This window comes from Caretta caretta, chromosome 7 (genome assembly GCF_965140235.1).
Source record: "Caretta caretta isolate rCarCar2 chromosome 7, rCarCar1.hap1, whole genome shotgun sequence".
In the NCBI taxonomy this organism is placed as follows: Eukaryota; Metazoa; Chordata; order Testudines; family Cheloniidae; genus Caretta; species Caretta caretta.
The window spans coordinates 94,788,325-94,815,541 of record NC_134212.1 but is presented as its reverse complement, the minus strand read 5'-3'; the positions used below and the strand labels follow the sequence as shown (position 1 = coordinate 94,815,541).

General features: G+C 38.5%; 1 protein-coding gene and 1 long non-coding RNA gene across 7 annotated transcripts in view; one reads left to right on the top strand and one right to left on the bottom strand.

The window, feature by feature from the left end:
* IDE (insulin degrading enzyme) overlaps window positions 1–27,217 on the bottom strand; it is a 99,999-nt gene that overhangs the window by 37,802 nt on the left and 34,980 nt on the right. For 5 of the 6 annotated variants that reach the window (XM_048859575.2, XM_048859576.2, XM_048859572.2 and 2 more), the window contains 7 exons: window positions 26,723–26,814; window positions 23,037–23,117; window positions 19,613–19,716; window positions 14,156–14,258; window positions 12,598–12,720; window positions 9,459–9,541; window positions 2,221–2,365 (listed from right to left, as the gene is read on the bottom strand). In XM_048859575.2, coding sequence (XP_048715532.1) covers window positions 2,221–2,365; window positions 9,459–9,541; window positions 12,598–12,720; window positions 14,156–14,258; window positions 19,613–19,716; window positions 23,037–23,117; window positions 26,723–26,814 — 731 coding nt within the window. Of the gene's footprint in view, window positions 1–1,507; window positions 1,653–2,220; window positions 2,366–9,458; window positions 9,542–12,597; window positions 12,721–14,155; window positions 14,259–19,612; window positions 19,717–23,036; window positions 23,118–26,722; window positions 26,815–27,217 lie in introns of all 6 variants that reach the window. The other variant, XM_048859573.2, reaches the window with a different exon arrangement.
* Window positions 22,809–26,570, top strand: LOC142072815 (uncharacterized). The gene is made up of 2 exons (XR_012669395.1): window positions 22,809–22,922; window positions 24,571–26,570. It is a non-coding gene; the product is annotated as an uncharacterized LOC142072815 (long non-coding RNA).

Genomic DNA, 27,217 nt, shown 5'->3' with positions numbered 1-27,217 from the left:
GCCTCTATATTCCCTTATCTCTCATTTGTGCCTCCTATGAATCTTCCAGGACACAATGACAATCTTTCCAAGGAAGGAATAAAACACTGTAGTTATGATTGGAAGCTCCAGATAGAAGATTTCATCCTCTATAGTAGAAAGGATTTTTTCTCCACTACTATTAAAACATTGAATAATCTACCATATGATTTTGAAGTAGATATCAAAAATGCATTTTATGACAAAGGTTGATATATATATATATATATATAGCCATAATAAAATAATATGCTTGAGTTGATCATAAACAATTTGAGCACTCAGATACTACAATAATGTGTGTTTTAGAAATGTACATATATCATATGTAAGACTAGAGTTTTAGTAGAACATTCTTCTTTCTTTAGGCATGCTTTTATAGTGTTGACATCTTAATGTACAGCATGTACGACAGAATTGCAGAATACCTATCACAGATCTTCTTCTACACTGTAAAAAAATATATTGATATATAGACTAAGGGTTCCAGATACCAATTCAGAGTAATATCACTTTACAGCATGAAACTGAAATCTTCACATAATTTTAAAATTAAGTTTCCAAAATATGAACTAATTTAGCTGCTAATAAAAGACTAAAAATCTGACAGTAAATGAGCATAATTTCGTTTAGAATTAACTCTGACCACTGAACTTGAAAATGTCAGTAAGCTTTCAGAATAAAAATATGTATACGTTTTCAGCCAATTACGTGGAACCACTGGAAACAGGATTTTGTGGAGTTAAAAAAAGTCCCTACGACAAAGATGTTGCAAGCTTTTGAGCACAGAAAATTCAAAGGCAATATATAGCACACTCTCTCCACTTAGCTCTTCTTTGAAGTAGCGCTGTGTTCTGTAGGAATGTGATGGTGTTGGTGTGTTACATAAAGATTGTTAATAAAAGGCCTTTAACACAATTGCAAGCTAGGTTTTGATAACTTATTAGAAATATCTTAGGAAAGCCTAAAGAAGTAACAATACATCGTAAGATCAATATTTATTAAACAAAAATTGCCATAGTTTTGGATTTTAAAATAGTTGACAAAAATCAACTCCAAAGGAAATTCACAAAGATGTATTAGTCTGATACAAACATGCACAAATGGATTCATAACTCACTGCTGAAGAATTAGAGGAACTAAGTATATAGGAAATCTACAGGGTTAATATTCATACAACACAAAATGCTTTTTATTTTGAAAGTTCAGAATTAATCCATTTTATATACAAACACACCATCACACTTCCAGGGTTACTGTGTAAGCAGGTAAAAAATGTGAATTAGAACGCACACAGTTGCAGCGTGCACACATTCACTAATTAACCAAATCATTCACTGATGATTAAACTTTTTTTCCCAGTCATGAGATAGATGCAAGGAAAAATCATTAACCATCTTGTTTAGAAATGCAGAAGTCAATGTTTTCCCCAAGCTCAACTTAACTCTCAAGCTGTCTTCACTTCTTCCTGTGCTTTTTTCTTACTTACAAGAATTGCATTCATTCCTGATGCAATGCCATAGATCAAACCTGAGAGGCGTGCTGCATATGTATACTCTTTTAAATCATCCTTCAATAACCTGATAAACAGGTATGTCATGTTGCAATGGAGAGGATCAGCATAAATGTAGCGACTAACAAAAAGAAAAACAAAAGAAATGCTTTGATACCTCAAGCAATGACACAGTAATGGATGAAGAAACATGACTGAAGAGTATGTATATGCAGCCTCATTATTAGTATCTCTTAGAAAAGAAAGTTGAAGTGAACCACTTATTTAGCAGCAATGTGAAGATTTTTTTTTCTTTGTCAGAAAGTCTTACAATAGCTATCTGACATAGAATGAAACTAAATCGAAACTCAGAATTAGGAACAGAATGACTTTTTTTTTTCTTTTTTGGAAGAGGAGCAAATCTTACAGCTAGCTAATCTGATGAATGGTGTAAAAGAAAGGAGTAAATTTGCTGAGTATAAATGGAAATATTGTTGAAGACTTAGAACAAGATTCAACTTAACATTCAAATTATGAGAAAGTATGATTAGCTATCAAGATTTAAAAAGGAGTTAAAAAAAACACCATAGACCATCAATGGAAAAAAAGCCACTTTTTAAATAAGAATGCTTCCATCAAATCAATATAAAAATCTTGATGAGTGGAAGTAGATTTAAGGCTCTCAGATTTTCCTTGATTTGGGTACTTACATACATCCCATAGATGGTATTTTGGAGGTCATAGTTCAAGCCAGCTAGTTCTGCTGCATATGCATACTCGTTGAGGGAGTCTTTGAGTAGTTCAAGGTACAAATAGGCCATGTTACAATGCAAGGGATCCACGTAAGCAAATGGGCTGGAAGAAAACGTTGAAAGTAAAATATCCAGTTTAATTATTTCCCAGTTCTTTTTGGCCATTTAAATTTGAGCTCAAAAAAAATTTAATATTTAAATACTATGCTGTTGGGTCCCCTTCTGAAGCATTACTATTTCAAAATAAAACACACAGATAAGCAAAAATAACAGTTGATTTTTCTTATGGTTTCAGTGTTGCCTCACTATAAATATAAAATCAGGACTTTAATTTAAATTCATGTTCTTTTTAAACTGGTAAATCATGCCATGCAATATTAACTCTGCTTCTGAAGTCAGAGCTCATCAAGTGCATAATTAAGTTAAATGAACCTTAAGTATTAAACATAAATAATTAAGATTAATCCAATTTCTAAATGTTAAGCAGATTAATGCTTTCATGCTATCAGAAAATACAATAATTGCTATTTATAAACATGAACAGTTACCAAACCATTGTATGCAAGGCACTGCAGGATTTCCTATACTCAGAGCAGGAAATAACTGCAGCATCTCCCATTCCATGGTATAGTAACTGTATGAGATAAACGGTGTCTTTTTAATGAAAACAACTGTACAAGTTCGTGTTATGTTAGTACTATCTAACCTTATACAGTAGCTACATACATCTCTTAAAAGAGAAAGGCAACTCAAAGACTCAAGCCATGTTTCAACAATATTGAGATCTGTTAAATATTGGTATTTATTAGAGTGCCACAAGCTAAGTCAATACTGGTAATAATGTATTCCTACTTTGGTCAGGTATTTATTTTACTAGCATTATATGCATGTGTATGTACATAAATTTATAATAAAAATGTCACAGACATAATAAGCAGTACATGAAATACAGTAATTCCTTGTTAAAGTATTGATTACCAAATACATATTAGTGTTCACCATATACATGAAGAAAAGTCCCATTTCCAACAAACATTTGTGGCAAAGCTTAAAGATGAACTGCAAATGTTTTTTAAAATAAAGTTCCTAAATTTTTTTGGCAAAACCTGGATCTCTGTCTCTCTCCCAACCCCCTAAAGTTAGGGAATGGGATGATAAGAGGAACTAAAAGGATATTTTCTGTTACAGAAATTGAGTGGCCTTTCAGAGTCTGATTTCCAACTCAGTGAAAGTTGCCAACCCACTACAACGCTACAGACTCTGTTTTGGCTGGCCCTTTTCTGAATACTTACCATGAACCTAGAATGAGTCAAGGTAGGATGGGGCTGTTATTTGCATTTCCCTCTATCTATATAAGGAACATCCCAACAACTGATTAATTTGAATATGTCCACTTATGCATCTCCCAGGATAAAATACTGAAATCAAGGTAATATACCAGCCAACCATTTAGAAGCATACATTACCCCCCAAACGGACTGAATTCTTCTCAGGTGTGACACCAGAACCAAGACTTGTTATTATGGGCTATTTTCAGTATCTATAGCAACTATAACTCTTGCTATTCATCTGGCTGGTGAAGACCAACAGGGACTTTTGGAACTAGGACTGTTAATTCACTTTGTGAAAACAGAATGTAAGCCATCCTTAAAATGGTGATAGTAAGGGCATTGCTGAAGAGGCTTTTTTTAGAGGCTACCAACCTCACCAGCTAGTGCTAATTTCTAATCTAGCATTTTTAAACAAGATTGTTGAGAAAGTGTTGCTGGAGCAACTCAGTCACATCTTGATCTCACGGATGACGTCCTGCTCTTACCAGCCTGGTTTCAGACATGAGTTTAGTACCAATCCAATATTTTTGTGCATGGTTGTTGACTTCCTCCTAGCAGTGACACAGATAGTGTCCTTGCTGATTTTTAAGCTCTATCAGCAGTCATTCAATAGCATTAACCACAAGGCTTCTTACTTGCCTATGGAGCCTTATTGGCAGAGATGGAAAGGCTCTTCTTATAAGGTTTGTTTCTCCTCTTAGATCCCAAAATGTGGCAATGAATATTTGTTGTTCTTCTCTTGTGTATTAAGCAGGACCCCAATCTCTTATACATACTGTGACAGTCCCAGACCAGTTGAGCGTAGGAGTCTGGTAGAAGGCAAATATAGTGGCCACTGGATGAATAGTTTTCTGTTCCCTGAGTGACCAGAGCAGGGGCTGCCCTAGAGCAATCAGGAACCTGCTAGAACCAATTAAGACAGGTAAGCTAATCAAGACACCTGGAGCCAATTAAGAACTTTTGAGAATCAATTATGGCAGGCAGGCTAATCAGGACACCTGGTTTAAAAAGAACCTCCCATCAGTTAGTAGGGGGGTACGCAAGGAGCAGGGAGTGAGAGGTGTGCTGCAGGAGGACTGAAGAGTTCAAGGGTGATCAGGCTTCAGGAGGAAGATTCTGCAGTGAGGATAAAGAAGGTGCTGGAGGAAGGCCATGGGGAAGTAGCCCAGGGAGTTGTGGCTGTCACGCAGCTGATACATTGTAGACAGCTACTATCCACGTGGCCCTGGGCTGGAACCCGGTGTAGAAGGTGGGCCCGGGTTCCCCACATCGCCCCAACTCCTGATCGGATACAGGAGGGGTTGACCTGGTCTGTGAGAAACACCAGAAGGAAAGGTCTAAATTGGAAAGGGATCTGGCCTGTTCCCGACCCACTAGGTGGGACATAGAAACTGCAGGGATTGTTCTCCGTTTCCCCCATGCTGGCCAGTGATGAGGTTAGCTGAATGGACGGTAGGTTTGAGCCATTAGCAAAAGTGGCCAAAACTGAGGGCTGCCGGGAATCTCTGAGGCAAGCAAATCCGCCATTAAGCGCATGATCCACCAAGGCAGAGGAGGAACTTTGTCACAATACATATTGGACAGACAGGTTAACTGCTAGGGGCAGTAGTGAGCCATTCTGACCTGTACTTTCATAGATACATTATGCCACAGAGAGCTACATTTTTTTTTTTCATTTGGGGTGGGGGTGGATCAAACCAAGGTATAACTGTTTCTTTTCTAGTACTTGATAGAGAGGGAAGTAGATGGGAGAAAAGTGGTTTATGCTCAATCCAGATAAATTAGAAAGGATGCTGGTAGACAGAAAGAAGTGGCTTTGGGAAATGGCAAAAGTGGGGTATACACCTTCTTTTGGGGGTATATGTCCAATCTTTGCCAGTACATTTCACAATCTAGGGGTTCCTATTGAAGCCACTGCTGCTCCTCAAGTGACAACTTTTGCAAACAGTGCCTTATTTCCATGTATGGTTAGCCTGGAAAACTTAACAGTTCCTTTGTGATGCTGACCTAGCCACAGAGATTCACACTTTTATAACCTGCAGACTGGATTATTTTAAAAACACATTATTAAGGCCTATGCTTACAAAAATACCCAGAAACTTCAGCCAGTGCACAACAGAGTGAGGCAAGGCCCACTAAACACAAACACCAGTACTCTATACATGAAATTCAAGGTGCTGGCAATGATATACAAAGTGTAAATGTTGTGAGATCAAAGAGAACTCCCCTTCCTGCTTCTGTCTTTCCATTGATGGTACTGAATTCTCAGTGAAGGACCCAGGCCTTTTGAACCTGCTCTCTCCAGTGGTCTGCCAGTGCTAAGCTTTACCACACATTAGTCCACCAGTATAAGACTTATCTGTTCAGGCCTTTGAAAGCTTTTGGGCCGAGTTTAATAAGAGGACTGGGGATCAGCACTGGGATTTTCAAAGAAGCCTAATTGAGTCAGACACTCAACTTCTGCTGAAAGTCAACAGGAAGTAGACCCTTAATGCCCTTAAGCTTCTTTGAAAGTCCCAGCCTAGTTTCCTCCTCAAACCCCTTCCTCCAGTCAAATGAAGCAGACAGTTGCTACCATTTTAGCTTCAAGGCCAGTGATGCATTTGGCTATTTTACAATTTATTATTTTTATAAATGTAAAGCTCTGTGTTGCTCAGTGATGCGTGCCAATATAAGTTTCCAAATAAACAAAATTCCAAAATAGGAATGCAGACTATGCCCATGGGTGGGGGGAGGGGAGCAGCACCGAATTTTAATAGCCATCTGCCTAAACCTTGGGAAATCTAAAATGTAGGCCTCCTGGTTTCCCTGCCACTGTGGAGGACTCTACAACCACCTTAAACAAAAGGTTGGAAAACTTCCTTATTAAACCATTATTTTACTTCTCTTTTTAAAAAATGACAGATTGTCAAAATTCCTGAATCATAGTCTAGACAACACCCAAGGCTATTTAACAGCCTATGGAGTATCTGACAAGGCCTGTATCCAGAAGCCTTTAATACAAATTTCACATGATGCCTGCGCCCCAGGGTTTCCAGAATCTCCCATCCATAGAAGCTTCATAGAGTTCCATATCCTTGATCCATGCCGAAAATTTTGGGGATGAGAAGCAATGATTGACTATCCTCATTTTCTTAGTTTTAATTTCATCAACACAACAGGTGCTGTTAGCATCATTCAGCCAGAAAGGACTCCAGGGATCCTGGCTGCTCAGAGCTGCAGGCAGTAGAAATCATCCTAAAGGATCAAAGGCTATACTCCAGACAACTTTTTTGGGGTATAGCCCTCTGATGTAATGAGAGAGATTGTATTTTTCAATAGGTTCCACTGAACTGCACTGATTCAAAGTAAACTCATTCTGGAACAGGTCATGGTGGCTCAAATCTTTTGCAAGGAAAGCAGACTTCTGAGGTAAGCCTCTTCACCACACCTCTGATCACAAAAATGTCAGTATTCTGCTCAAGAGAAAGAACAAAGACCGGAAAACCCATGGATGCTTTCATCTTCCCATGGAGAAAGATTATGTCCCATATTACTTCTTGTGACAGCAGTACTGGCCAAGCTCAAGAGACACAAATGTTCACTGTCAAATATTAACAGAGACAAAACTGGTTTCCACTTCTGTTGGAGATGATGGTTGTCAATCTCACCAAGCCACGTCTCCTCAGAATTGATCATATAAAATCAGGACACCCTCTTGATCCCATCTCTGGCTCCTCGCCTCTGATCACTGCTCCTCAAGGAGGATGGTGGATCATTCTAGCATTTTAAATAGAGTATTTCAAGTACTTCTAGTTGTTCAGAAAGAACATACCAGGAGAGTCTATGAATTCAACTGGCAAAAGGTTCACAGTTTGTTGTGAATATGTCCAAGTGAATCCCTTCACTTGCTCTACATTAGAACTGTTTTATTACTTTTTTCATTTGTCATACACTGGGTTGCAAATGGCATCTCTCACAGTTCATTTGGAAGCTATTTCGCGGCCTTTCATAAACCTGTAGAAGATAAAAACTGCCTCTGTGCATCCCAAAGTGCCCCGTTTTGGATGTGCATATTGCAGTGAGAATCTATTTCAGCAGGTAGAAATGGAGAAAGAGGAGGAGGAAAGTTACTTACCTTTAATTCTTGTTTTTATAAGAAGATTACCATTTTATCCTCCCACCATTTTCTTAGACATACATATGAATTAGTTTGCTCTGTTTTTTACTTTCAGTGCTTATCCTGTAGCTTCAAAAGGGAAGGGGAGAGAAAAGCAGTGTCTGGCCAGGCTAGTGGCCCCCATACTAGCAAGCATTCTAATGGCTTAGAACTTTGTAGTAAGTGAAACCTGACCTTGCCAGACAGCCAAGTATGATACAGACTGGTAATCTATTGCACCTAAATATTTAGAAAAGGAAGTAAGTTTCCTCAGACAGGGTGGGTTGATAACTGTTGACATTCAAAGTATCTTCAGAAGGTAAGAGTTACAGGCAAGTACTACAGTTTTTTCAACCTTCACTCCCATGCGCTTATACAATATGCCTGAACTTGGAAGGTAACTATCACAAGGCCCTCTATACATATTATTTGCTATTTTCTGATGACAGGAGCATGACCTCTTACTGTCTTTCACTGTTGTGTGTGCAACAGACTATTTCCTTAGAATTGCTCTATGTGATGATCCATTGATTTGATTATATTATATGGATGGCAATTTTTTTATGCTGGATGTTTGTTAGGATACTGAAGAACCTCCAAAAGGTCTGCCTACACCACACTCCTAATGGAGATTCAAGACAAACATTCAGTGCACCCATGAGCGACCATAACATCTCATACTCTAATCTTTGATCCACCAAGAAAAACAAAGAAAGGTTCTGAAATAATTTAGGTTTCAGAATAGCAGCCATGTCAGTCTGTATCCAGAAAAAGGAAAGGAGTACGTGTGGCACCTTAGAGACTAACAAAATATATTTGTTAGTCTCGAATGTGCCACACGTACTCCTTTTCTTTTTGTGAAATAATTTAGACGCTTTCTGGCCCCAGCATGGGAATCAATGTCACATGACATTCAACAGTCAATACCGCTTCAAAACCAAGAGCTGAAAATGACTGTTCCAAAAGAAAGATCCACAGCACTAAGAAGATCGACAGGTTTCCTCATTCCCAGAACTATTATCAGAGAATTCCAACTGGAAGTAAATATCTTGCCTTGGCCAATTTTTTTAAATGGTACAATTCCCCATGAAGAAAATACAAGACCTGATTTAACTTTACTGTTTATACTGCCAATGTGATGTCATGTATCTTCATCTGAGATCCCCATACCTGTTGATATCAAAGATGTTTCCCCCAAACTCAAAAAGTGACTTGATAACAGTCATAAAAATAAAACTTTGAATAATATTTAAATCTTACCTATATATGCATTACAGAAACTAAAAAAAACCACCTCTGATTTGTGGTTATATAAAAAAGTGTATAAAACCACATCAGCATATTTAATATGTAAAGCATTACCTTCATAATTTAAAATATAACATCTTTGAAACAGCAAATTGAATAAGTAGTAGCTGTTGTCAGATGTGTTTCAGATACAGTAAATAAGGGATTAAGATATGTTGTTTTGAGACTGGATTAAATATTTAATGTTATTACCAGCTTCTCATAAATATTTATCTGAACACCCCCAACTGCTTCTTTCTTCAATTATTGCATAATATGAAGTTTCCTGATGTGTTTTATTGTCTAATATTACCAAATCAGAATAAACCAGTAACCTAAATCATTTTGAAGAGTTTTTGCAACTTAAATGCAGATTTCCTGTAAACGGTAAGAAACTTTTGGGAGTTCAATTAGTGTGATATACTTAATATACTGCATACCTGAAAAACTCAAAGTTGAGACAAGCTTTTGGCAAGAAGAATTTATCATCTTGCTTGAACCATAGTTTGCTCATAGCAGTGTCCTGTGTCAAGAAAAAAAAACACGTTTTTAACATAAGATTTTATATTATGCTGTTTTACAAACTGCATTTTATCACTTCTACACTTAGTTTACATTTTTTCCTTAAATACACATATACATGACTGGTGTACACAACCATCCACCTTTGGAGTGAGATTCTCACCTCACTGTGGCTTGTTTACACCAGATAAAAGGGCCAGAGTGGTGTAAAGGAGCCCTAAAAAATCCATGCCCAGCTCGGGGAGAATTCCCCTGGAGCAGGAACTGTGGAAGACAGCCAGAAAGCTGCCATATGAGAAACTGCAAGCTCTAGGATAGGGATGTGCCAGGGCAGGGCTGAATCATGCAAAACTGTGGAGATTATGGGTAGTATGTGGCTAATAGATCAGCCTAGGGAGGCTGCTGTAACTCACTCCAGAGAGCAGCTGAGGATCAGGAGGACACAAAGACGACAAAGTCACCATAGCTGTCCCGTTCCCTCCACCCTCAGCACGGGGGCTGCAGACAATCTCACCCCCATACTTCAGGCTCAGTATATTATTTCTTAATCAACAGTCTTTAAATAAAATTTATGAATGTATATTACATTGTGTTATAACAATCCTGAAAACAAAAATATCCATCCATTTATAAATAGGAAAATACAGTGATTAAACAAAGACAGTCCTCTAAAGTTTTATTTTAAAATTCTCAGTGGAGGAAAAAAAAATCCAAAAGAACGGCAAACAAAATGACACAAAACAGACAATCTTCATATTTTAACCCTAGCTATCATTTCTCTCCCCACCTTTTTTTTTTTTAAATTTCCATATACGGTGAAAGAGGTAACGTTATGACAAGCTGATTTTTTTAGGGCATTTTTTAAACATCTGTTTGTCACTGCTCATAGGTTTGGAATGCCAGTTGTCCAAGAACGAGATGGACTAGTGAGCAGAGTGCAAGTGGGGCCATCAAAGATACACAATAAATATATTTTATTGCATGGCTCTTTAATTTATAAACATAGAAAATCATCTTTGCCGCTACCACAAATGCTATATGTGCATACAATTTAATACATAAAGTACATTTACTTTTCACATAGTTTTTATATGTAAAAAGCAACTCTTGTTCTTCACTCCCCATCTCCCCATACACAACCCCCCACTTACATGAAAAAATTCAGCATTGCAGTGTAACTTATTTCTATGGTAACAGAAATTCTCATTTTAGTAATATTACTGCTACTATACAAAATTCACAAATTCTCTGCTGGCAGGAACAGAATAGTAAAATGGCAGTCACTGTGTCCATTGTGTCAGTTCAAGAAGCTTTACAAGATTTTCTTTGCTTTAAAAAATAAAGCAAAGACTTAAAAAGCACATCAAGTTTCAAAAGCTGTGATGCACTAACCACAGCTCATACCAAATAGTTCCTTTTGATATGCTGCTGGCTTCTCAAGTTTTTGTAGAATTTAAGCTTTAATTAAAAAAAAGTGTCTAGCCTTTGTTCTTGTGAAGACAGCCTTCTGAAACAGAATATAGTGTTGTTTACTGAACCTGATATACGTCCCTATTCAACTCCGACTCCAATTCAGGAAAACACTTAAGCTCAGACTTAAGTCATCCCTGTTCATGACAGCATGTACGCATGTGCTTACATCCCAATGAGCTGGAACTTAAGCACATGTTTAAGTGCTGTTCTGAATAGATATGCTTTCCTGATTGGAAGCCTATGTTAACTTTAAATTCAAAAGACATCAATGTAGATTACAATATTTTACTGCTGCTCATTGATGCACAAATATTATTTTCCTGTATTATCCACTGTGGTTGCATGTCAGAGAAATTAGAGACTGAAGAGATCTATTAGATTTGGTGTCCTGCCAGTGTACATGCTTTCAATATCTCTGGAAAAGCAAGGGTGAGAAGACCTTGGAGCAGTGGCTCTCAACCTTTCCAGACTACTGTACCCCTTTCAGGAGTCTGATTTGTCTTGCGTACCCCCAAGTTACAGCTCACTTAAATTACTTGCTTACAAAAATCAGATATAAAAATACAGAAGTCTCACAGCACACAGTTACTGAAAAATTGCTCACTTTCTCATTTTTACCATATAAAATAAATTGATTGGAATATAAATATTTTACTTATATTTCATTGTGATACTTACCATATAATAGTATATAGAGAAGTATAAACAAGTCATTGTCTGTATGAAGTTTTAGTTTCTACTGACTTCACTAGTGCTTTTTATATAGCCTGTTGTAAAACTAGGCAAATATCTAGATGAGTTGATGTACCCCCTGGAAGACCTATACTTACCCCCAGAGGCACATGTATCCCTGGTGAGAACCACTGCCATAGAGAACTCCCAGGTGTGCTAGATAAGCTACGTTCATACTGTGATCCAGCAACAACAGGACGGAGTTGCAGAAGGTTCATCCTACATCCAACTAAGCAAAGCTCATCACTCTTGAAAGATTAAAACTATTTCTTGGATCGAATAGCTGAGAAATTATTTTCTGGTATTCAGAAATGTTGAACTTTGCTGAAAGTACGAGGGGGGTGGGTCCTTGCTTGCTACTACCAGAAAGTTAGGGAGCAGACAGGTGTCTTTGCTTGTAATTGCAGGCTCTTTTCATGCACAGCTTCAACAGAATGACCTTTCCGACTTTCTGACTTACCAACTCATGCTCAAAAAAAAAAAAAAAAAAAAAAAATCTGTGTGGCAGTCACTTTTCTGATCAAGAAGTTTCAATATTATTTCTATCAGTGGTTCACACACTTTCAAAAGGACCAAGAAAGGGTTCAAGCTATTGGCAGACCCATTTTCAGGGGAACCCGAAGAAACAGAGTCCACAGTTCAGCTCAAATTGACTGATTTTAGTGCTTTTTTGTTGCCGGTTAAGAGGTTTTAAAGAAAGCAGTTTACAAACTTTTGTACTTATGAATAAACTATATATGACAGGTTAATCTATATTATTTTAAAGCTTTTATCAGGGTACAATGGTTAACCTTCCAGCAAGCTAGCTGGCTGACAGAACTTCCATTTGATGTAAGTAATACATATCCTTACCTTGATAAGAGCAGGGTACTGTGGTGCATCCTTTTCTAGTGGCAAAATTTCAAAGTTAGTAGGAATAAACTCATTCTTCATTGGAAGCTTGAACTTCCCATTTAGGTCAGCATTTTGCCATTTCTGGATAAATAACAGTATGGTTATTAGTTAAATTTCTCACTAGCAGATGGATATATACTTAAATCCTGTAGCTCTAACAGAAAACTTAATTTTGCTAGTATCCTATACATATGCACTAGTGAGAGATGGGAGATGACAGATCGGCAGAAAAATGTCTGAACTGGGGAAGGAGGTGGGAGAAGGCCAGCAAATAGGTAAGATATATCTGACCGAGGGAAATGGGAAAGTAAAAGATAATTAGAAAAGGTATATGGGGGTGGGGAATCTTTTTCCATTCCACCATTTCAGCCCTGTGCATCCTCTTGTTTTTGGCTCAATAAAAGTACCACATTAAATGTATATACAGAAATTCTTCCAGTTTGGGTTCTACTTGTTCAATTAAATATGTTGAATATGGTGAGGAGTTTCTCTACTATTTCTGTTAAGAGCAGATTAGGATGTGTGTTCTGACAGAGCCTGAGTATGCCTTTCAGGCATACTGCAAGGCCAACTCATTTTTAAGTGAGTAGATAATTTTATCTGAGGAGGGATGTTTCCCACTTCCCTCCTTTTTCCTGAGGTTTTCGTTTACAGAAGTCCACTAAATTTTGCATGATATATTCATTCTATAAACTTGAAAAAACAAGCATATTTTGAATCAGCCTTAGAACCATAGTTAAAGCTGTGTTGGTATTTCCATTATAAATTCCTCTTTCAGGACAAGTATAGTTCATAAAAAAGTTACTTTTGGCTTAAATGTGATTATATAATTTTAAAAATTCACTCCTTTGTGGAAAAACAAAATTGTCATTTTATGTTGGATCATCTGTTTTTACAGAAGAAAGAAAATGAGTTTATAGCCAGTTCAGAAATCCTTCTCTCGTCTAACTAAAACTATCTTTGCAAACAAAATGTTGTTGATCAATAGTTTTTGGCATTGAAAATAATTAAAATCACCCAGGTTGTTAAAAATAAAGGGTGAAAAATCCAGGTCCTATTGAAGTCAATTGCAAAACTACTATGGTCTTCAATAGGGCTAGGATTTCAGACAAAAATTCATACAGAGAGCCAGTCAAAAGTCAGTAGGAGTTTTACCATTGACTTCAAGGATCCAGAATCAGATGAATAAGCCACAAGTTTTTTGTAACTTATTTTTTACGTAAGTATTGCATATTATGGAGGTCTTACTAAGAAAATCTGCGAAGACCCATTGATTTCAATGGATTTGACGTATAGCTATCTTAAAGTACCTCACCGTACTATTTTGTAGCATGCAATGAAAAGTCTTGAAACACTTTTAAATGAGGGTCTAATCTCCACTGCTGCAGAACAGACTGAAATATCATTGCTAATGGCAGTTGTAAGTGCAAATTCTCCTTTCCACAAACAGGGAATCTACATCTACATGCAAAAATTTTATTTCAGAAATGGAAATCTAGTAATTGTTTTAACATGCCTTGATGACTTCATCAGATATTGCTTCTTGCTTGTAATGTGTTCCATACCATTCTTCCGTTCGATCAGTTTTTCCTTCAAAAGATTTAGAAACTATTGCAACCCTAAAAACACACAGACAAAAATCAAACACACTTCGGTACCAAAGTACTTTACCAACAAATATACAAAGTAACATGAGAGATCATTTCATTCACCACTAAAATGCAGCCATCCAGCATGGAATTTAGAAGCTGTTTAAGATGCATAGTGCCTGTAACTGAAGAATACCATCTCCAAATGTAACTGCAGGAATATTTAGGCCAACAGTATGCAGTATCCAAATTTAACACACAATCATAAGCCCTTAATCATAACTTTCGATTTGTACTTGTTCAGCCACAATAATTTTATTCTTCACAGTAAATGATGCTCTACAGGTTGGGGTTGTGTGCAAACTTGCATGCAATTTCTGATTTCTTGGATTCTCCATCCTTGATTTACGATTTGTATTGAGCAGTTTTAATATCTATGAATCATCGTTTTAAGGTCAGAAGGGACCATTATGATCATCTAGTCCGACCTCCTGCACAATGCAGGCCACAGAATCTCACCCACCCACTCCTGTGAAAAACTTCTCACCTATGTCTGAGCTATTGAAGTCCTCAAATTGTGGTTTAAAGACTTCAAGGAGCAGAGAATCCTCCAGCAAGTGACCCGTGCCCCATGCTACAGAGGAAGGTGAAAAACCTCCAGGGCGTCTTCCAATCTGCCCTGGAGGAAAATTCCTTCCTGACCCCAAATATGGCCATCAGCTGAACCTTGAGTATGTGAGCAAGATTCACCAGCCAGATACCCAGGAAAGAATTTTCTGTAGTAACTCAGATTCCACCCCATCTAACATCCCATCACAGGCCATTGGGCCTATTTACCATGAATATTTAAAGATCAATTAATTGCCAAAATCATATTATCCCATCATATCATCTCCTCCATAAACTTATCGACTCTAATCTTAAAGCCAGATAGGTCTTTTGCCCCCACTGCTTCCCTTGGAAGGCTATTCCAAAACTTCACTCCTCTGATTGTTAGAAACCTTCATCTAATTTCAAGTCTAAACTTCCCAATGACCAGTTTATATCCATTTGTTCTTTTGTCCACATTGGTACTGAGTTTAAATAATTCCTCTCCCTCTCCGCTATTTATCTCTCTGATATATTTATAGATAGCAATCATATCTCCCCTCAACGTTCTTTTGGTTAGGTTAAAAAAGCCAAGCTCCTTGAGTCTCCTTTCATAAGACAGGTTTTCCATTCCTCGGATCATCCTAGTAGCCCTTCTCTGTACCTGTTCCCGTTTGAATTCATCCTTCTTAAACATGGGAGACCAGAACTGCACACAATATTCCAGATGAGGTCTCACCAGTGCCTTGAATAACGGTACTAAAACCTCCTTATCTCTACTGGAAATATCTCTCCTGATGCATCCCAAGACCGCATTAGCTTTTTTCATGGCCAGATCCCATTGGCGGCTCATAGTCATCCTATGATCAACCAATACTCCAAGGTCCTTCTCCTCCTCCGTTACTTCTAATTGATGTGTCCCCAGCTTATAACTAAAATTTTTGTTATTAATCCCTAAATGCATAACCTTACACTTCTCACTATTAAATTTCATCCTATTACTATTACTCCAGTTTACAAGGTCATCCAAATCTTCCTGTATGATATCCCGGTCTCTCTCTAAATTGACAATACCTCCCAGCTTTGTATCATCCGCAAACTTTATTAGCACACTCCCATTTTCTGTGCCGAAGTCAGTAATAAAAAGATTAAATAAGATTGGTCCCAAAACTGATCCCTGAGGAACTCCACTGGTAACCTCCCTCAAGCCTGACAGTTCACCTTTCAGTAGGACCTGCTGTAGTCTCCCTGTTAACCAATTCCTTATCCACCTTTCAATTTTCATATTGATCCCCATCTTTTCCAATTTAACTAATAATTCCCCATGTGGCACGGTATCAAACACCTTACTGAAATCAAGGTAAATTAGATCCACTGCATTTCCTTTGTCTAAAAAATCTGTTACTTTCTCAAAGAAGGAGATCAGGTTGGTTTGGCATGATATACCTTTGTAAAACCATGTTGTATTTTGTCCCATTTACCATTGACCTCAATCTCTACTTTCTCCTTCAAAATTTTTTCCAAGACCTTGCATACTACAGATGTCAAACTAACAAGCCTGTAGTTACCCGGATCACCTTTTTTCCCCTTTCTTAAAAATAGGAACTATGTTAGCAATTCTCCAATCATCCGGTACAACCCCTGAGTTTACAGATTCATTAAAAATTCTTGCTAATGAGCTTGCAATTTCATGTGCCAATTCCTTTAATATTCTTGGATGAAGATTATCTGGGCCCCCCGATTTAGTCCCATTAAGGTGTTCGAGTTTCATAGGCAGGAGTTGTAGACCAAGCTGGATGAGCAAGCATCCTATACAAAATCTGCAATATGACTACTGAATTTTTCTCAACACCTACATCAGAGACCAAATAATTAAAGTAGTAACTGCACAAAGACTTTTGATATACAAATTTTATGTATGACCTAGTTAATATAGAACAGATTTAAGTCCTATTCCTGCATGCTGAACCCTGTGTGCAGACTTCCACATGAATTGCTGTTTATTGATTAGCAATGGACCTCTTTACTGTGGTAGCAGTTTATTTTATACTTTTTAATCAATACACATTGTCAATCAGAAGCCTACAAGTGACATGGCCAAGAAGGGGAAATCTAGAATAAAAGATGAGAAACAGTGCAAGTAACTAATTACAAACTAAGATGTTTTCAGCAGTCTTCACAAAAACACAAAACCTTGAATTCTATAACAGTTTTTACTGCAAAATGGTATATTCAACAAAGAAACGCAACAGGAATTACAAACTAGATTAAAAGGCACATAAAATTTATAAGAATTCTGATAACAGTTACTGCATATCCAGAAAGGTCATATCATTATCTTCTTCATAAATTCAACATTTCATAGAGATGTTTAATAGCAAAATAATTAACAAAATGTCAAACTTTGTGCAGATGGTTAAAATACACATTAAACACATGTGCTGTGGATGTTCTATTAGATTATGAGGAGCTCTTGAAGCTGGGACAGTCTCTTATGTGATTGTACCACACAACTGGGTCCTGATCCCATAGGAGGCATTTGGACATTACCAGTATCAAACTTTAATAATAATGAGAATGTTTCTTGCAAAGTATTTATGGAATTTTTTATAAAATGAAGAAGAAAAGTTTAAATATATGGAAGGTTAGTGTTCTTAACGTGCATTATCTATATCTCACTATTCCACTAACTACTGATGTGACCACATTTTTAGTGGGGCATGGAGGGGTGCCACTCAAACAGTTTGGGGAAATTTGGATTCTATTATACATAACTTCAGATACAATGTTTCACTAATTCTAGAAGTAAAAATTCAAAAATGCTTGTGAAATTAGTCTGTGCCTTGTAATAAAGGCACATCAGGGTTGAGGGTGTAAATGGTAGGCATTATTTATTTATTTATTTTAAATTAAAGGAAATACTCTCCTACCCCCAACATCTATAGTCACTGCCACAGAATATCACCAGAGCTTCAAATTCTGAAGCAGGATTTGTACAGGAGGCTAGATAATTTTGAGACCAATATTTCTAGTCAGGCATGCTGAGGAGGAATGATCAAATCTCATGCTTCAGGGATGCCGATAATTACTGCAGGGGTCAGAAAGAAAATTTTTACTTCCCACCTCAAAGACCGTTGGTCAACTGGCATTTAAAAAACAAACAAACATTATTCAGAAACAGTAGCTTGAGGCTAGTACCAGAGACAGAATACTGATCTGCCATAGCAAATGCAATGGTCCTATAAACATTTTGTTCTCCAAGGCAAAACAATGGCTAGGAGATTTATCATAAGAAGCATTAGAGACCTAGTCAGGCTGGTTTACACTGCCCTGCTACAAGTGGAGCATCTATGGGTATGTCCAGTTTGGCTAGTTACCTTTTTCAGGAGCATAAAATGGCTGTTACGATTAAGAGGAAAACATATCTACACTGCAATTAAACACCCACAACTGTCCAGGTTTTAGCAGACTCAGGCTCACAGGGCTCAGGCTACGGGACTGTAAAATTGTGGTGTAGACGTTCGGGCTTGGGCTGCAGCCCAAGCTCTGGGACCCCAGGAGTGGGATGGTCCCAAACATCTACACTGCAATTTTGAAGCCTCACAGCCCATGCCCTGCCAACCCAAGTCAGCTGACATGGTTCTGCTGCAGGTGTTTAAATTGCAGTGTAGACATATACCCTACATGTTTTCCTCTTAACCCTAACAGCTATTTTATGCTCCTGAAAAGGTAACTAGCCAAAGGGAAATTCTGGAAGTAAGAGAGAGCGCTAAAAACTCATGCTATTCAGTCCATACATTCACAAGAGCAGAACTGGGAAAAGCAATAGTGCAAAACTGTTGATAATATCTGCTAAAGGGAAGCCCACCACTAGAATTAACTATTTATTGTTTCTTGAGCACTCAAATGTTTGCTAGGCATTACATAAACAAATAAGAAGGAAATTTGCCTGTCTAGGGAGCTTATGATTTTAATAAATGACAAGATGCAACAGCTGAGAGCAACAAATAGCAGTACAGCAGAAGAGTTACATATACAAGGTTATGCAATTATTTAAGTATGTCCCAGGTGCATCCTAAAAATTAGCAAGATATGTTACATTACTTTTCTTTCACAAAAGGTGTCATGAGATCTGTAACTTTCATCCAGTCACCCAAAGTCAAGAAAGGACCTTTTACCATTTTAACTGAAGTTTGTAATCCTGTCCTCTCCTCACTTCTGCAAGCTCTACACTTCACTGTAAACCAAGGGTAAGAGCCAAGTCCTAATATGGGACATGATCCTTTGGCCCAACTGCTATCAACAGACCCAAATCAACCCAGATTTATGCTAGATTTACAGAAATGTAGACAGGGACTCACCAGCAAGTTTAAGAGGCAAAACAAAAACAACTAATGGGTAACCCTAATCAAATGCTAAAAATAAAAATGCAAAATCCCCTAACATGTGCCGGAAAAGTAACCACATGATTAGTGATCCTGGCATGAGACAACGGTCTAATTTTTTTTTTTTTTAAACTGTGACATGGCACATGTCCAAGTGGGGCAAAGAAATAAGGACTAGTTTGTCTTACCAGAATTCTTGTGTGCTGTGCCTTTACCACCCTGTGACCATTTTTAGCACAAATGGGTCAAATAAAGTCACCCAAATACTTTGTCTCATTGTTTACTTTTATTTCCCCATCTGTCTGTATTAAAAGTAGTAGGCACCACAAGGTTTTTGATTCCAGTTACATTCATTTGTTTTCATCACAGAATATATGGTTTAAAATATAAAAGTTATTACAAAGAGCTTACCGGACATTTTCTGGCCTCAATTTATCCAGCACCATCTCTATTAAATCAGGCCTAAATTCTTCAAGTAAATATTCAGCAGCAAGCACTTCTTCTATAGGATAATACTAAAAATACATAATAATAATAAAATAAAAATAAAACATTTTTGACTAGAAAACATTTTAAATAAAACAAAGCCTTATTGCATTAAGCTAAAAAGATAGCATTTAATAGTAATTATTATGAAGAACAGAGAGCTTTTATATTAGGTTCTGAATACATTATTATATGGTCATCTAAAAAGCCATCCACCCTAACTCCAGTAGTTATTAATATAAAATTAAGTAAAAATAATATGTAAAATAGTGACCCCTGGAGGATATTTTTAACGTTAAAAACAGGAAATAGTAAGTGTACACAGACTCTCAAGAATTCAAGTTTCAGAACTCTAAAATGATCCTTATAACCGTAATTTAGCCAATTTTTCAAAGGAAAGAACGTTTCCAGTATCTAAGAACACAATATATATATTGTTTCAGTAATTTGGGGTTTTCAAATATTTCTTTAGAACTCCAAGTTATATGATCATTTTCCTTAAGATACTACCATGTAAGCTGGATTTATAGAAAAGTATATTTTTGGACTGTGTGTTCAATGGGCACAAAGGGACGTAGAAATTGCAACCTCTGCAGGCAGCGATGGTGGAGTTAGGATTCAAACTGGGGAATGCAAGCAAGCTATTGCAAGGATTCCACCAGGTAACAGCGTGACCCACTCGTAAGCATGTGTTACTGGTCTGCATCTGCGCCTATTCACAGAGCATAGGAGTTGCTACTCTCCCCACATACAGAGACTTAGCTCTTTAGCTTAAGCTGTAGTAGCACACGTGTTTAGGTCTGAGATCCCCCATTCAGTCCCTGGTGTGTATGCCAAAGGAGTGACAATGGCACCTGTACTTTCTTGCTGGGGTCTCTATCATTGCCTAATGATGGAAACTGCCTGGGGGAGCTACTCAAATCAGAGCATCTCCTAGACAGCTTCGCTATGGCTGTGCTGTCTGTCTAGCTGGACCTTCCTAGTGAAAGTATAAAATAGCACATCAGATTTCAGTCTCAGATACACAGTATACATTGCTCTTCCATCTATACAGGTATTTTTATAGTTCTAATTACCATAATATCCGCGTGCTACATTTGAAATTATAATTTGAATCTCTGTCCTCCTTCTGAATCCTGCAGGACAACTAGCTTGATTGACTGTATGTTTGGGGGATTATATGTATATTGGTGTGTGAGAGCAAAAGACTGCTTATCTGGAAAAATCATATATTGATTTTTTGAGATATGCTGCAAATTGAATCTGGCTCAGCATAGCAAAAGCAGTCACATACCACTCCCTAGCTGCACAGGTACATTGGTTTCAGGCACCCGGAGCAGCCAGCTGAGAGGTAAATCACCGCAGGGCTGGGGACACCCAAGACAGTGGGCTCCTACTCCGAGCCGGGATCAGCTGCTAATCCCAGCTGGGCTGGAGGCAGGAGGATGGGACTTCCTCTTCCTCTGCAAGGAATGGCAGGGGCTGTGTCAGACCAACCCCCAGAAACCTCCTCCAGCTACACGAAGCTTAGCATCATCCCCTGCTTCCTGCCCTCATCACTCCTCAGCTGTGGAAGGAGGGGTCACTGTACAGGGAGCTGCTCCCCCATCTGCCCAACCCCCATGCATCTGGACCTCTCATATCCGGACAACCCCGCCAAGCCTCACCCTGTACACCCAGAACCCCCCTAGTCCTCCAAACCTGAACCCCACCCCATTGAACCTCAATCCCTGCATCTGGAGCCCCCTAAACCCAGACCCTGTCTCTGCACCCCCACCCCTGCACCAATACCACCCCCCCGAAGCTCCCTGCACTCAAACCTCAGCTCTGATGAGCTCCATGCCCCTGCACCACCCTGAGCCCCCACATCCAGACCCCCATGCCACTGACCCCCAACTAGCTGCACCCAGATCCCCATCCCACCAAGCCCCACTCCCCCAGCACCCAGATCCCTCTGCTGAGCCCCAACCACTTTCCCCTGGAAGCCCCTGCAGGGTCCCATTGCCCCTGCACCTGGAGCCCCCACCCCCCAAATGAGCCTCTATGCATCCAGATCCCCCCACACTTAGACCCCTCACTGAACTGCCTGCACACAGATTGTCCCACACAGAATCCTCTCACCCCACACCTGGATCTCCCCACAATGAGCCCCTCCACACATGGACCCTGCCTGGTTGAGCCTGCCTGCCTCAAACCTAGTGCGCCTGGCACAGAGGTCCCAGGGTACAAGGCCCCAGGGTGTTTCTGGGGCAGGCCCAGGCCTTGTGCTATGTCAGGGACTCAGTGGTAAGGCTGCACCCACCCATGTCCCTGGGATGTGGGGCGGGGAGGCTGCAGGGTGATCTCCCACCTTTGTGCACTGCCATGCTGGAGCCTCTGCATTTATTTATTGACAAAACTTGCAGAATTTTACAATATTGTGCACATGATTTTTAGGCGCATAATTTTTATTTTTTTGGCAGAGAATACCCTCAAGAGTAACTAGAGTATGTCTTGTGAAGGAACATAAAGAGCTCTAAGTACCCACTTTACAAACATCTAGTAGGGATAATGACATCCTACATCTAGTAGGGGTGTGTCCTTCAGGGATGCAGCTGAAATTGCTTGCCCTCTGGTGGAATGGGCCCTCGCCCCCTCCGGAAGGAAGGACCCAGGCCCACCCACTACTCTGGGTCCCAGCTCAGGGATGCTAAGAATACCACCTACATTGCCTTCTCCATCAGATATTTTCTAAGTCTCTGTTCCCAACCCCCAAGTTCAACTGGGGGGGCAGGAAGTGAAAGGGGAGGGAAAAGAGTGGCAGATGCAGCACCTGGCAGAGATGTGAACCTTGCCTAGGCAGCAGAGGCAACGTTGATTTTTTTTTTTTTTTTTTTCCTGTGAGCAACAAACAGGAAAGAGTGAGGGCAGAAAAACACGTTTTTTGGACTCTGGGCATAACCCCAGACTTTTTTTTGTATGTGGGTGGGGAGGTTGAATTCCCCAGGTGGGGAAGAAATGGGGTAAAAATACTAAGTATACTATGCTACACTATACCATAAAAATTACTAAACTTCTGCAGCAGACAGGAGGTGAGGACACCAAAAAGATTCCAACTCAGACCCTGCGGCGGAAAGAAGAAAGTGGAGAGGCATCTTCCCACACCAGCCTTTATGCCCTTGGTTTGGAGCACAAGGAGAACTACAGTGCATGTGAGGGGCAACTGACACTGCTTGTAAAAAGATTCCAGACTCAGGTGCATGGCACATATGCATACCCATGTGTGGAATACACAGAGACCATCACCTGTAGAAGAACATCATATTTATTTCCATTCAGATATTGCCCAAAATACAAATGCTTTACTTACATGCAAAATCCCTCCAAGCTTTGATGTATAACCTCGTGGTCGTTCTTTATCTTTAAATCTGAAAGCCACAGCATTTAGATCCTAAAAGAAAAAATTAAATCAAATTATGCATGGGAAAGCCATTTTCTACTTTGTAAGAATAAAAAAAGTTTACTTAATACATTTTACACTCAAGATCAAATTAGGCATTTGGTCAAATAAATAAAGGACTGGACATTTGATCAACTGCCTGTCAGTTGCTTACCAATTTAAATAACCAAATGAATCACTGTATTACCCTTTCTTGTACACGATCATATACAAAAAAACAGCTATCATCCAATAAGTGAAAATCCCCTGTGATTTTATATCACTAGGTGACTACTTCTTTAGACAGTAATCCAGGGATATCAGCTATTACATTCAAATGCTTCAAAAAGTAGTTCAGCTTAAGAAGGACAAAGGGCAGAAAGCTGGCAAGATCAAAGGCTTGTAGCTGCCACGTAGAGCTGACTAGGAAGGATATGCTCCCAAGCCAGCTCTGAGACTCCTCTCTCCTTAAATCCTCCCCGATTTACAGATGGGGGTTTTGCAGCTCTTAGGTCCTAAGCAATAACATTTAATAAATCCATGACCACCAGAAGAAGATTCTTGTTGCACAACTTCTCTTACAGACAAAGCCTGATCAGGATTTACATCAATTTCTTACTACTAGGGGCACATGTTAAACATTCAAAACTGGCTATAACAAATATTCCCTCCGTTCGTCTTAGAAGACCTAGAGTACAACGTATTGTTGACTTTTGTCTATGTCTGAAACTTTTGTCTGTGTTTGAAACACTCTCCTCTCACTTACACAAGTGCTTTAGTACCTATACAGCTAAGGTATACATACATATGATCTCCTTCATTACCAGAAAACCATTTTGATTTAACTTATCAATTTTCTGAATTATCCTCTCCCCCAAAAAATGATAAAAATCTGATTTGATATCCTTTTTTTGTAAGATGGTACATCTCCTGCAGCTGTTTCCAGTTAATTCTTACACAAAGTGTTATATTGTTTATGGAAACTGAGCCTAATATAGCTTTACAAGCCTTAAAAACATTCATGCTCTTTTCTCCTCTTTTCATATATCCAAATTGAAGGAAACTTCATAGCGAAGGGGGGAAAACCAAGCTGTTGATATTTCATGAGCTCTGGCAGCTGTGGGAAGGCTATGCAGGAGAAAGTAAAATTTACACAGCAGGATCTTCAGAAAGGAGGAGCAGCATCGTGGAACTGAAGAAAAATTCTAGAGTAGGGATCAAGACCAGAGGCTGAGTGGGGATAAACTGGAGAGGCTGATGGGGAGAAGAAGGAGGAAGCTGCCTAATTAGCATATGTGAGCAAAGGGTTCGAATGCAACAGGAGCACTACAGACATTTCTTTATCTAAAATAGCACTTTAAAACTTCCATTGCCAAAGTTTTTGAATGAAATATTCAAAAAGTGTTACACTGAACAAGAATAAAGAAACTAATACCTGCACTTTTCCCTTTTTTCTCCTATTCAGTCAGCCAATGGTAGAAACAGAGAGGCAGAAGCCTTTCAGAGCCCCTACACAAGGCATAACAAGGAACTAGGAGGATGAGAAAAGGTTTTCCTGGCGCTGTCTTTAGCCACATGAACTGGAGAAATCTCCCCTGGGAACCATACTACAAAGAGAGTAAAGAGTCATCTCTTTGCAAACACATGGCATGAAGATGGAAGGAATAAAGATGACAACTGTTGCATTGCTGGTCCCTCTACAACAAGATGAAGAGACATAATAGCAGGGGCTGCTGAAAGCCATGCAGTTGAAAAGCAGGGGTCTGATGTGAAGTCGCAATTGAAAGGGAAGAACTTAAAAAATGAATACACTGAAATGGGAGTACTAGTTAGTGTAAAACACCATGTGAGATATACCTATACTCTATAGTTTGTATTTTGGTACAACAGGCAATCCGTGTTTCAAATCATAATACAAATGGTCAATAGTATCATGGTCAAGTGGCTAGTTTGACAGAACATATATTTTGCTTGTAATGGCTAATTCACAGAGTAAGATATATATCTACATAAAAAAAACAAACACACACACAAACTTCACACCTAAATAGGAAAAGAGAGAGAGCGAGAGAGAAAAAGAGAAAGGCCTTCCTCAACACTGTAACAGGGGCAAGGTAACTTATTTCTTCTGCTGTTTGAGACTGTCAACAAGGAAAGATTTTTAAGGGACCTTATGGCCATAAACAACAGAACTCCCTAAATAATTTTAGGCAGTACATGTAGCAAAAGTATTCAAACAGAAAATTGATTTTTTTCAGTTGATACTGTCTCTAAATTCCTGCAGACTCTGTGAATCCAGCACTGATGAAAGGAAGAAACTGCAGCTAGGGAGTAGCACAATATGGGAGGACTAGAGCTGATTACATTGCATTTCCTTCCCAAAATGTAGTCCCACAAGTCCTTGGTGAAGACAGAGATCAATTTTTTTTATTTAGTAAGTATCTGGTGAAGCAAATTAACTTTTCTGCAGTGTACAACTATCTATCTGTTATGGAGTTATAGTTTATGGCATTCTGCAGCTTGTAAAACTTTGAAATTTAGAGATGCACATGACTGGATAAGACCCTTAAATAATCATTCTATATCTGATATCATAATTTACATAACAGACTGGAAAGGAGATGCCAAGAAGCAATTACTGCTTTCCTGTATTTAGAAGTCATATAAAAATCTATAGTGACACAGGTTTCGCCAAATGAGACAAGTGCTTGAAAATGTTAACATTTGACATTTTAACCAAAAGTTCTGTTTTTTATCTTGTCAAGTAGATAAAGATTTTCTGATTATTCTAAGTGGAAACTATTACTAGTTACTAAGTTTAACAGGATATAACTAAGGCCCTGATCCTGCAACATTTACTTGCATGAGTAACCCGTACATGAGTAGTTCCAGTGAACCAATGGAGCCACTCTTATGAGTAAAGGGTTGTATTACATTTCACATCACCACTGAGAAGTGAAATTTTATTACTGGGTATTAATAAAGCACTTTCAAAGTTTGCTATGTATGCACACACAATCACACAGAACTGGAGTGCACTTTAACAATTAGTTCTGCAGAAGGTACAGGATACAGCTGTACTGCCCAGGAGGAGTCCAATGAAGTAATCTCCTGAGCTCTTGTTCAACAAGGTAACAGAGAATACCAACCCCCTACATGCCTGTGTCAACAGAATTGTGCCAGATGATACATGGGGAAGAAGAAGGTCCTGTCCGTTCCCCACCCACTACCCAACTGTACCAGGTGTCCTGTTCCTGTTTTCCTCCCGCACCTGTAATAGAGCTGGAAGAAGGCCAGGCAAGTGCATTGAGGGGGAGTGTGAAACTTCTCCCGACACCTCTATGCAGCCATAGAAGGTAGGACCACGATCTAGACCACTCATCTGGCTCAGAAATAGCATTTTGTATTTATATTAAAAATATTGGTGTATCAAAGTATAAAGCTCCACTTTAATTTTTTAATAAATGTTATAGAGTCATGCAAACTGCTTCTGCAGAACTGTAAAAGAAATTCCAATAGGGATTGGACAGCCATGGAATTTGGTTCTCTAACATCCAAATTCTATCTATAAAAACAGATTAAGAGAGAATTGCTACTATAATGTAAAACTACTATACCTTGCACTCTTGGAAAACCCATTCCTGAGGTCCTTCCGTACGTAGTTTTTGAATATACTGAAACATGTGCAAAATTATATCTTCCACGTGCACTGAAAAACAAAGATTACACACTTAAGAATTCCTTGCATTCTGCATCTTGAAAAAAAATTCTTCACCTAAAAATAGACTAAAAAATATTATGAAAAGTCTTTAACCTTGGTTAATTAGGACTTGATTCAACAAGGTATTTAAGTATGTGCATGGTCCCAGTGCAGAAGTCAACCTGTCTATTTACATGCTTCAAATGAGGCATGTGTTTAAGTACCTTATTGAACCAAAGCTTTATTTTCTATATAATGCTTTGAACCTGTTAATTTTTCTTTGTGTGTAAGCATTATTATTTCAATACAGATTTATATGGTATGAACCATCCAGCATGTACAGTAAGAGTTTATGATATTTGGGGAAATTATTAATTGTTAATAATTCATAATTAAATAAGAAATTAATATC